The 12,900-nt window shown below is 43.3% G+C and overlaps 1 protein-coding gene across 8 annotated transcripts in view; it reads right to left on the bottom strand.

Moving 5' to 3' along the window:
- Positions 1-12,900, bottom strand: part of EBF1 (EBF transcription factor 1) — a 325,480-nt gene that overhangs the window by 27,651 nt on the left and 284,929 nt on the right. For all 8 annotated transcript variants that reach the window (XM_030573181.1, XM_030573185.1, XM_030573182.1 and 5 more), the window contains exon 11: positions 10,910-10,998. In XM_030573181.1, the coding sequence (XP_030429041.1) occupies positions 10,910-10,998 (89 nt within the window). The remainder of the gene's footprint in view (positions 1-10,909; positions 10,999-12,900) is intronic.

Raw genomic sequence — 12,900 nt, 5'->3', positions numbered from 1 at the left:
ATTCCTGTGCACCATCTCCATCTTCCACTGTCCAATATATTGTGAACACAGATCTATCATGAAAACAAAGCCAAAATGCATGCCCTTGTTTATAGAGATTGCATGAGACTGTACACTATTGTACTTAGAAGATGTTTCACTCCAGAGGAGTTATATCACCATAAGTTACATGATTGACTTTTACCACAGAAAGGAAAGGCTGTACTCAAACAACTGTTATTGCCTCAATGGAAAAAAAAATCAATGAAAGTAAAATGAACAAGAGATTTTTCTGAGTTGCAGTTAATACAGCTGAAGAGCTATGGATATTAAAAGGTCAACAAATAAATTAGTCCAAGTGTTATGAAATGAATGATTTGGCTTATAATTGTATTGAGAGCAAATTGTTCACTGCCTATTAGACCAGGTAATTTTTATCCATAGTGCCTCAATTACTGTTCCATAAGTAATAATATAGTTGTACGAGCTGTTGGTTCGATCGAGTGACCTCTGAGAAGCTGGCTGGGACAGCTGACTTTACTATGATGGATCACTATGCTTGATCTCCAAATGGTGCCAAACCTCCTTCCTATGAGAAGAGATCTCATAAAAGAAACATTACAGCCTGATTCATTTTACCAAAATGTCTGAGTTTTCAAGTGTCAGCAGTTAAGTATAGATTGTGAAGCCCTGTATTTCTTAGAAGAATTATGACAATGACACCATATGCCTCTAGCACATGCTGCTAAACGGCATCATGATGGTAAGAAGGATGCTCTCTGCTGCTCGACTGGAGTGTGTTGTGAGAATTGAGAAATATGCAGTGATAATATTTTATATCAGAGAGTGAACCACTGTATATCACCTGCAACTAAATTTAGAAATGGTAACTGTAGGCTGGCTCATTGATAATGCTTCACACTTCTAGAATGCCTTCCATCTGAGGATCTCAAAGTTCCTTATTACAAGAAAGGATGAAATTTCACAACACCCCAAGAAGGTAGGTATTATTTCCCCACCATCACAGAGAGCCTTGATCACATAGAGCATCACAGAGAGCCTTGATCACATAGAGCATCACAGAGAGCCTTGATCTCTGCACTCAGCATAGCCTAGCTGTTTTCCTCAGCTGTTTCTGACAGACCAGGCTAACTTAGTAGGTGGAGAGGTAAGGACCTTATTTGGGGAAACTTTTGTGGCTTATGAGGAAAGGTGCTTTTATAACATATGTATAGGGCTCAGAGCCTGTGTAGGAGCTCAAATAACTGAAACAAACAAATATTACCTAAAATATTAGCCCCATTTTACAGATGGAGAAACTAAGGCAAGGCTTGTCCAAGGTCAAATAAAAAGTCTGTGGAACAGCTAGGTATAGAACTAAATTATTAATCCCCCAAACCATCCTGCTTCTTACTCAACAGTAACATATCTAAGGTTATAACATGGTTCCTACAGGTACAACTAACATGAAGAGACAGTTTTTAGTGCATGAATTGCATAGGTAGTTACTGCAAATCTGCACACATCTTTTGATCCTCATATTAAGATGCGCTAAGAGAATATACCTCTGCTTGTTCCATTTCCTATATAATTCTGTCAGCCTAATTGTGTACTGACTTCTCTGCAGAAGTGTTTGAAAATAACACAACTGGGAACAAATCCTGCTGTTTTACTCAAGTAAACAGGGATTATTTATGAGAGTAAGGATTTGGCCCTGGTGCACATGGGGAAAAAATGGAAGGTTTAGGTTGAATATTAGGAAAAACTTTTTCACTAGGAGGGTGGTGAAGCACTGGAATGGGTTCCCTAGGGAGGTGGTGGAATCTCCTTCCTTAGAGGTTTTTAAGGTCAGGCTTGACAAAGCCCTGGCTGCAATGATTTAGTTGGGGATTGGTCCTGCTTTGAGCACTGGGTTGGACTAGATGACCTCCTGAGGTCCCTTCCAACCCTGATATTCTATGATTCTATGATTCATACAACTGTACCCCCTGCATTCAGGGAGCGGAGGAACTAAATGGGTCTTGCAGTGCTTCCGTGGAGTGGGACAAAGGGCACCCTGTGAAAGGGACCATCATAGCTGCACTCTCAGAGCTCCTCCAGGACATCATGCTGGTCTATGAGACAAAGGCTCCATGGGCTTCCACAAGGGCAGTACACTGCCTCCTAAAGGTATGACTGGTCCCTGCACAGTTTTGCTATGTCACTGTTCCTCATCCACATACATACAGAGTTGAAGATGTGATGGCAACAGGGCCGGCTTTAGGAAGTGCAGGGCCCAATTCGAACAGTTTCGACAGGGCCCCATCAGGGATGACTAAAAAAAAAAAACCACATACATGTAAAAAAACACGTGGGGCTTGTACTCACCAGGCGGTGCTCTAAGTCTTCGGCGGCACTTTGGCAGTGGGTCCTTCACTCGCTCCAGGTCTTCGGTGGCACTGAAGGACCTGCCACCGAAGTGCCGCCGAAGACTCAGAGCACCGCCGGGTGAGTGAAAATTAAAAAGACACCTCTAGCCAGGGAAGGGATTGTCACTGGGTGAGGGGCCCTCTTAGGCGCGGGGCCCGATTTGGGGGAATTGGTGGAATCGGCCTAAAGCCAGCCCTGGATGGCAAGCTCTGAATTGCTGAATAGCCCATGCATAAGAAACTAAAACAATAAAAGCATAATTAGACTACACTGTACCATATACAACCAATTCCTGTTTCTATTGCTATGCCACTATGTTTATGATAAATCACTAAACACAATTACTCTGTTGGGAGGGCGATTTTCCGTTTCATCTCTCCATTGAGCAAAAGATGGCTGCGTGACTTGGGTCTGAATCTCAATTGTATCAGCGTACAGTTGAAGTGAATATTATTTGGCACAATGCAGCGTACAACTGAGCCACTAAATGGCTGATTTACTAAATTATTATTAGACGAGCCCTTGCTGTTCCCAGTGAAAGCGCAGTCGCTGTCTCCCTTCATGGTGCGTTCAAATTGTTCTGTGTTTAAATATTCAGCATGAGGCTAATGTGAACTGATGAACTGAGACAGCAAACATTCACTTTCAATACAGACAGAGAGAGAGAGATGTAGCATATCATGTGGCCTGCAGAGGTGAAAATGATTTATATTTAAGGATGTTGCTGCCTACTTCCATTACTTTAAGGCACTCTTAATTAGCATGGTGTTTGAATGAGTAATTCAGGGGTGTAGCAAAAACAGCTTCATAGTTATGGAGGCTTCAGCATTCCAGTGAAGTGGTGCTTCAGTCTAATTCTCTCTCTCTCTCTCTCTCTCTCCTAGCAAAACCCTAGGAACACATTTGCTGCCACCATCATTTCACAGTTCAGTGTGTGATTTGCAGCATGGAAGGAGCGTTAGCTGTGATCCTAACCTTACAATGAAATTTGGAGGATCAGCCTACAAATATGTTTGTGATATACTGTTTTGTAATTATATGACTTTTCCAGGAAAGAAAAAAAAGAAAATTTCTTTACTGCCACCTGCTGGAGTTGACAATAACCCTTTGTCATACGAAAAGAACAAGCATCCTCACTTAGAGGACAGTTACAGCAAGCACTTAAAATACTGTGATCCAAGACACTTACAGTAGATTAGAATTTTTTATTGGTACTGTGTTGCCATAACAACATAAAGACAGCAGATGACTTAAGCTAAGCTTGCAAAGCAAAAGGCTGCTCATCTGGCAGTTAAAATGAATACAGTTCACTTCACAAGTTCTCCATATGGACCCTTAGTGTATGCTAATGAGGATACCATATGGTGGAAGAAAATGCACAGAGAACAATCGTGCTCTGCTGGCTGAGCGCACTGGGTAGGAAGTTACGAGGAAACATGGGAGATAGATTTGTGTGCTCTGTCGCTGAAGGGCTCTTTCAAAGGGGGCTCTCTCTTTTCTTAATCCACACCCTAACAGAGACACATCTAGAAACGAGAAAGAAACAAACTGCACATTTTGCAACATCATTCATCATGAACTGTCAGCTGTGTTTGTAAATCAGCTTGGTAAGATCTTATACATTTGTAATTCTTAAAAGGTAACAGTGCTAAGGTTTTAGACAAAGCACAGGGAAGTTTACGCACTTCTGACAAGCAGACATTAGTGGGAATCATTTTAAAAACAGTTGCATCTTTTTTGCCTGCATGTTTAGCTGTAAATAACACTGGAATGTATCAAAGCTTTAAAGGGGAGAGAGGGGGGAATGGAATAAATTCTTTTTATACTTCCAAAAAGATCAAGAATATTTAATTGGAAGCTCGTGTGTGGCAAGATTTACACACATGTGCAAGCATGCACACACACACTATTCACAGTACTAAGTAGATCCTAAACCTGGTAAGACAGCTTGCTAAAGGCTGCAAAGTCAATTTTGTACTACACATGCTTCATAAAAGATGAATATAAATGCATTAGACAGACACGGTGAGCTAAATTAGAAGGTCAGGCAGGGCTGGAAGGGCTGAAAAATCACACAACCAATGACTGTAATTACTCTTTTTTTAAGTCTATTAAGTGGTGTTGTTCTATCAAGGCTCAGGGGTATAGGACATGAAGTACAAGATAAAGTAATGTGTATTTATTACTCCCACAGGATCAATTTACAAGATATTTTCAGCTCCATGGAGCAAAATACACAAATGCAGCCTTTGTTACTTTCCTCAAACTGGGGTTTATTTTCTTTAAAAGCGCTACTACTTGAAGGAATCATGTTTACCTGGTTAGTGTCCTTCTGCCTCCATCATTTCATTGCTGTAGGTTTTAAAAAAAAAATAAATTGGGGAATCTAAGATTACAGGGATCCTCATCCTTGGTTGTTCAAACAAGTGGCTCAAGTCACTGTGTGGAATGGGCTGATTTAATCTAGAGGGTCCAGAACGAATCTAGAAACCTGCCCTCGGGCTGGCAGAGTGAGGAAATGATGCATAGATCCCTGTCATGCTGCTAGCCTGCACGTATTAAAGTTTTGTCACAGATTTTAATGACACCATCTGCTCTGATCATTTGCTGAGTAAATGCTGACCCAATTATAAAGAAAACTCACTGAAATGTGTACACAGGCTGCTGACCTTCAGAAAAGTAAGGGCTCCTTGGCAGAAATTTGTATATGACTCTGCCCTTCAGCAATACGCCTGTCAGTGTTTCTAAGCTCTCCCGTGTTTCAGACCCTACATAGTCCCAGAAAAAGAAAACCCCACACCCCACCACAATCCTTTGATCAGGAGACTGCCCTTTAAGGGTGAAAGTTTTCAAAGCTGCTGCCTCAGATATTTGACTACTCAAATCTTGGTGGTTTCTCACATACCTAGTGAGCAATCACAATCTTAAGTACAGTGGTAGCCAGCAGTTGCCAGCAATGACAAAAAAACATACTTGGTGTTAGTTTGCACAGAGCAATGATGTAGAAAATAAGCATCACGTTTTTACAGACAATCATTTTTTTCATTCATAGATTCCTTGGCCAGAAGTGACCATTGTGATCATCTCATCTGACCTGTAGAACACGGGCCAGAGAACTTTCCCCAAACAATTCCTAGAGCTGAGCTCTTAGAAAAACATCCAGTCTTGATTTAAAAGTTGTCAATGATGGAAAATCCACCACACATCTTGGTAAATTATTCCAACGGTTATTTATTCTTTGTTTAAAATGTATGCCTTATTTCCAATCTGAATTTGTCTAGCTTCAAGGTCCAGCCGTTGTTATATCTTTGAAGACCCCGTTATTGACTATTGATTCCCCATGTAGGTATTGTCCTTAAATCACCCCTCAGCCCTTTTTGTTTTAGGCTACATAGATTGAGCTCGTTGAGTCTAACACTACACAGTAGGCTTTCTAATCCTTTAGTCATTCTCGTGGGTCTTCTCTGAACCTCAACCAATTTATCAACATCCTTCTTGAATAGGGGGTACCAGAACTGGACATAGTATTCCAGTAATGGTCCCAGCAGTGCCAAATACAGAGGTAGAAGAATAACGTCTCTACTGCTGCTTGAGAGTCCCCTGTTTATGCATCACTTCACTCTTTTAGTCACATCACCACACTGGGAGATCTCATGTTCAGCTGATTATTCTGGGAAGCAGTGACTCCAAAAAACATTTGGAGGTTGCAACAGATAGAGTCCCACTCTCTGTATTATGGCCTAAACTCTTTGTTCCGAAAGTCTTGTAAGTCAAAAGTAACAAGGGGCCAATTCACCTGAACCCCATCACCCACAGCTCCCTGGAGACTATGCATGGGAAATTGTGTCTGGCAAGGAACTTTCTGTGTAAGAGCTGGTGAGGAAGAAGGTGTTTAAAATCTACCTCATAATGGAACCTCCTTTACAACTATCTGTGAAATTGCTAGAGTAGCTCCAGAATCTCCTGATGCCTGCCCAAGATTTATCTTAATGATTCGTGGTACAAAGCATGAAGAAGCCTTCATAAATAAATGTGCATGTGATTTAAACCTCTTTACAGACTTCCACTGCACACATGTGTGCAAGAACCAAGATGTGAGTGTGTGAGAGAGAGAGATATCTCACACACACACACACACACACACACACACACACACACACACACACACACACACTTATTTCCCAGTCCCATGGAGCGGGCCTTGTCCAGTCTCCACCTAAGGGGTTGTGACACAATGCCTCAGCTCTAGCATCCCACTAGTTTGCTTTACTTCTCTCTGGGGAGCTCTTGCTCCCCCGCAATCTGCCTCCTCGGTGTGTTGGCCAGGAAAGATTTCTACCCAACTCACCCCAGGTGGCTGAGCTGAATCCAGGGACAGAGGGTCCCCTCCACCACCCTTGAACTGGCTCTGCTCATGGAATGTGTGTCCAGGCACATCTGTTAGTGACCCCTCTAGTCAGCTGGCTTCTTTGCCCTGATCTGCCCCTGTGCATGAGAGGAGACGCCTCCTCCCCACAGCCGGCTGTTCCACCTCTCCATCCCCTCTCCCACCAGCTTCCATTCCTGCTTCTCCAGAAACTGTACATTTTTTTAAAAAATTCAGGCCAGATTTTCCATGGATCTCAGCACCCAGCAGCTCCCCCTGTAACCAACAGTGGGAAAAGGGAGCCCGAATTCTCTGTTGTTCTCAATGGGAGTTGCTGGATGGGTGCTGAGCCCTTTTGAAAAATTGGCCCAGCGATTTTAAAGCAAGAGGAGACCAAAGCTCTACTGCAGGATATATCAGTCCCTGGGGCCACAGATGTTGCTGCTACATTCCTCCTCTGGTGCCCTGCAGAGCAGAGAGCATGCACTAAGAGTCAGCATCACGCTCTCACCAGGATGACAGCTGCTTCCATTTCTTAAAAGATGTCTATTTCGTCAATAATGCTTTAATGGAACAATGGCCTTCAATCCCTAATGGCAGTTATGGAAACGTGTTGGGGGGAGGGGTGATGGAAAAGCACAGCATACAAGGCTCTTAACATACGGGAAGCGCTGATACATTGAGATGGCAATGGTTGAAAAATAGGAAATGCAATATCTGAAGCTCTGTCCCCCTCCCATTTTCCTTCTTCACTCCTGGTGCTTCTGTCCATCCAAAGCCAGATGGCCCCCGACTCTCATTTAAGTGGTCACTGACAATTGTCTGCCGTGGAATCCTGCCAAAGCCTGGCCTCGTTTTAATGACTACGGAAGAGCATCGCGCAGCATTCAGCCTGCACACAGACTCAGTGCGTCCTTGATTAGGATTCTGGAGCCAGCAAATGGTGTTGGGAATGAACCATCAGTGCCTCAAATGCAGAAGCCGACACGTGCCAGCCCCTGCTGCATTCAGCCTCCGGGCACGGCATGTTAATGAGTCCTGAACTTGACAGCCAACCTTCAAGCTCTCTCTAACACAGCTGCCAAAGATGTGTATGCTCCCCTTGCCTCCCTCTAGGGTCTTACAGGAACATTGGTTCCATCCAGGGGTTCAATTATTCCTTGAAATAGTGAAGAAGTTACCAATTTCCTGTCTGATTTACACAAGCTCAGATCACACCCGGAATACAGAAAAGATGATTTCCCTTGATCTAGCTACTTCATGGAAGACCAGTCAAGTTGGAGGAAACACACATAGGACAGCAGAAAAATGCTGGGTTACCTGGACCACATTTCAGTAATCCCCGGAACTTTTCACTCAAGGATCTAAAAGCACCCGGCGAGCATTAATTATTTAAACCTCAAGGCACCCTTTGTGAAATATTAACATCCTTCTTATACCGACTGGAACACTAGGGAACAGCGGTGCAGCGAAGTGGCTTGCTCAGAATGCCAGGGGTGGAGCTGGGGAAAGAACTCAGAAATCTTGATCCTCTGCCCCATGCACTAACCACAAACCGACTCCTTCTCACTACCCAGAGGAGGAAATGCAAACTATGACATCTCAGAAGGTGACAGATGAAAAAGTGTGTTAAAAAATAATGCAGGCGGCACAGCCAGTGAATTTGCACCGGGTGCAAACAGTTAGCAGCTCACGAGAAGTGGGACAAACCTGACAAGTCCAGACTTCATTCTGAACCTCTGCAAAACCACCACCACTGTGACTGCATGGCCAAGAACTGCAGTGAGGGCCAAACCTGTGGGCTGAGAAGGAAAAGCTCCCCCTTTCAATCTGACCTCTTGCCTGCTGGGCTAGAATGCGGTGGGAAAACTCTAATTCAGGCAATTTGCGATTAGTGGACTTAGCTCCTGTGTATGGGCTGCTTTTAACAATGTAGAAATTCAGACATTCTCTGTAGTATTTCTCACACCTGAACCTCAAAAAACTTCAGCTGCCAGTTACTCTAGTGTGATTCCTTGCTGTCACAATGAGAAAGGCCATAACATAACTGAGATGAGTGTCAGAAGAGGTAGGTGAATAAGCAAAATTAGATTTTGCCCTACAAAGAGATTAGGTTCTTCCTATGCAGAGAAAGCCATTGCTTTATACTAGGAGCCTGCAAATCACTAGGACTCAGATTCTCGTATGGTCAACGCTGCAGTAAACCCAAACTCAAATTGCACAGCTGTATCACACCACCAGCCCAGGAGGGCACATCCTGCAGTAGCCCACCCATAAGCATTCATGGCCGGAGAGGAGATTGATAGCCCATTGCCATATCAAATCTGCTAACCCAAGTGGAAAAGGTTTGGCCCTATTTTACATTCAATCTGTTGCTTAAAAACAGAAAACAAGGCTCTGCTATTTAGTTGGAAAGTTGAATCCAGAACAATCTTTTGACTTCTGCACCCTTTAGGCTTGCAAATCTGGAGTGCATCAGAACCATGTTGTTATTCTCTGGCAAACAGCTTCTCTCCGTGGGCATCCTTGGCTGCAGAGATATGCTGCACTGACAAAAGGCTCAGGCAGAAGTAGGATGCTGCTTATCCCTAGGGAAGATTGCACCTCTGAGGACGCAGTGCTAGGTACAAAAGCATGCTGCAAACCTGTCTAAAAAGCATGTGGATGGGGGGAGAGGGCGACAGGAGAAAAGTTGGTTTGAGGGCAAATGAAGCCAATGAAAAACCATGCTCCAGGACAGCATGTTTTCTTCTCATTTCTCAGGAGGCAGGAAGGAATGGCAAAAAAAAAACAAAAAAAAAACAAAAAAACCCGCACCAATGCCTGAAGCCTTCCCAATCAAAGAGAACAGAGAGCTAGCAAGACATTTAAAATAACTCATCTAATTTCATTTCTGTGTCAACAGATAGTACATAATAACGTGATGATGCTTATTAACTTTTTTCCATTTCAAAGCACTTCACAAGCACTATCATAGCTCCGTTGTGAGCACTGAGATATCCCAATATTACAGTTCAGGAGACTAATACAGAAAAGTCAAGGGACTTTACACAGGGGTACAGAGGGAGTTGGTGTCAGGATAAAACTTGGAACTTCCCAATTCTTCTCCGCCCAACCACTTACTGTTGCAGGACTGAAGTCAATGGCAGGTTTTTTCCAATGACCTTGAATGGCGCAGAACTGATCACTAAGCCACTTGACTTCATCTCTCATCAGGCATTGCAAAAACTTCCCCAAACACCCTGTGCTGGCCGGTGGCAAGTTGCACAGTGGGATACGTACTCACACTGCACTGCTCTCTGCATCGATACCAGTGCTCCCAACGAGGACACTCCCTGCCGACACAAGGAAGCAAGTGTACCCATGCACAAGTGACGTAATAACTGCGGCAGCTGTATGCCGACATAACAGGTTGATGTAATTTTGTAATGTAGACATGGCCTGATTATTTCAGGGTTACTGAAACAACGGCATGTACTGTTATTATATTAAGTGGAGACACATGGCTGAACAGAAAATGATACACACTCACAGTGGCTTGTGCTCCTCTGATTTATACAGTGGTAGAGTTCTCAGTGTAATTTTGCAAGATGACTGCAATACCAGCCACTGCTAAGACAAACGCCATCAAGTTATCCAGATCTAACTTTGCTGAAATGTACAGAAGGCTTGTGTTCCCAAATACCCACAATACCCCATGATGGTGTGGAGTGTTCCTGCACATTACTACCTGCCATGGACTGTGCCTTTAAGACCTCAGACACAGCACACATAGGGCGACCAGATGTCCCAGTTTTATAGGGACAGTCCTGATTTTTAGGTCTTCTTCTTATATAGGCTCCTATTGCCCCCCACACCCTGTACCGATTTTTCACACTTGCTGTCTGGTCACCCTAAGCATACACCAGGCAGTGGACAGGCTAGCTCCGGTTGTGATGCAGGCCATGTGCAATGTCCCAGAAGGCTGCAGCGAAGGTTTGAACCTTCTGGGCAGAGTGTCTATGCGAGTTGCCACCGATGCCAAACCAGGACATTACATTAACAGCCAGACTGGTGGGTTCCTTTGGTAAAGATCAAAGTGTTTATTTTCAAACAGAAACCAGGTAATCCCACCTTTGCCATATTTAAAAAAAGAGAAAAAACCTTGGTGCTGACCTTTGGCAAGCGTTCGGGGTCACCAGGGTGCCGTGGGATAACCTTCTGTAACCTTTGGAAACCGTAGTCAATGGTGGGCTCGTTCAGGGCTGAAACGACAACAAACATCATAAGATGACAAACTGCAATCAAGGAGGCTCAGTCGTGCTGGGTAACAATTAGCAATGCATCACAAGATCAGAAAACAATCAGAGCTAAATCTCTCATTGCTCTTTCTTACTTAAATCAGCAATGACTGTGAAGTCTTGCTTCAAGCACTGTTTGAGGTTAGTTTTGAGGCTTTGGTTTAAAAAGAAACAAAAACCTTCCTTCTCAAGTATCTGTGACAAGGTTGCTGCAAAGTTTCAGGGCTTTGTAAACAGCTCCTGAGTAAGGAGCAACTGCAATCTCTGCAAGCCTTGATAAATTCATTTGATAAATGCTTTGCACCCTGCGTTTCATTTGTTTCTCTTTTCAAGTTAGAAGGAAAGTCCCTTTTGATTGGAAGAGAAAAGGACAAAGCATAAGAGACTCACATTCTCACATGCTATTATGTATTCATTACCACCTGTATGTAGAGATCATGTACATTTTCATTGTAAACTTTTGTGCACTTTTGTCATGGCAAGGGCTCAATTCTGCACCCACTGGAGTTAATTGCAAAATTCCTGTTGACATCAGTGGTCCAGGATCAGCCTTCAAATTATCAAATACTTGAAGTGACACCTACCGAGTTTATTGCATTTAACACTGCCATTTGCATTTTTAGGGTTTTATCCACAGTCATCAAGGCAAAGGAAAAGGGGAAGAAGAGGAAGATTTAAATTCTCATGAGAATGTGGCATTAATAGCACTGATAGAGGTGCTGATTCAGCACATCAGCTACGCACTTGCTTAACTTTTAAGTATGTGCTTCAGCCCATCCCTACTCAGCAAAGCATTCAAGCAAGTGGGGTTTGTTACAGGAGTGGGGGGTGAGATTCTGTGGCCTGCGTTGTGCAGGAGATCAGACTAGATGAGCATAATGGTCCCTTCTGACCTTAAAGTCTATGATTCTAAGGGCTTACTGTGGTGTTAGTTGTGAATGTTGAGAACCACTGTTCAGTGTGGCCACTAGGGGACACACACTACAGAGGTAAGACTGTGAAAACAGGACATGAAGCCTTGCATTCACCTTGTCCATGGCGTACTGGGTCTCTATCATCTTCACGCTTAATTTAAAGCACTGAGGTCAATGGAACTTAAGGGCGTTTAAAGCTGAGCATGTGTTTAAGTGCTCCGCTGGGCTGGAACCAGAGTCAAGCACTCTCGAGCGCAGTTGTCAGCGTATCTTGGTCTGTCCCAACCAACACACCCTGGCATTTCAGTCTCTGACCACTCCTGAACTGTGAATGCACCTTGCATGGACTTCTATGGTGGCTTCATTATGAGGACTAGGATCTTCTTGTGACTAGATTCACACCATCTAATTCATTTCAATGGATTTAGTGTCAGATTCTGCAACCCTTACTCACACTGAGTAGTATCTTACTCCAAGAGTTGTCTTTTATTTTTATTTTTAATAAAAGGCCATTTCAATATTCGTTTATTACAGTAAGCACACATATAGTATAAAAGTAATATCACTGATTTGAATTTAACCAATCTCTCTGTCCCTTCGGCCAAACTTTCCCCAAATAGGCCAGGTGTTAATCCACTCTAGGCAGCTGAGTATTCAATTTCTCTTAATTATTTTATTCTTGGCAACCACATTTCTACAGTGGGTATTTGTTTTTGCAAACAAAGGCTCAGATTCTCATACCCTTACTCAATTAAACTGAATCAGGAAGTTTCTCTAGCATCATAACAGGAATCTTTTGGGTGTATCCCTGAAATATCTCTTGCAACAATGTTTTAGCATCAGACCAGCAGCCTTTCAATATGAGATGTTCTCCAAGTATTATGGCATCCCTCCACAACACAACTACAAAATGTGGGGAGCGGGGTAACTGGCTACGTGATAGTACTACTGA

This window comes from Gopherus evgoodei, chromosome 8 (assembly GCF_007399415.2).
Source record: "Gopherus evgoodei ecotype Sinaloan lineage chromosome 8, rGopEvg1_v1.p, whole genome shotgun sequence".
Classification (NCBI taxonomy): domain Eukaryota; kingdom Metazoa; phylum Chordata; order Testudines; family Testudinidae; genus Gopherus; species Gopherus evgoodei.
The sequence above is the reverse complement of the archived record's forward strand: the minus strand, read 5'-3'. Positions and strand labels throughout refer to the sequence as shown.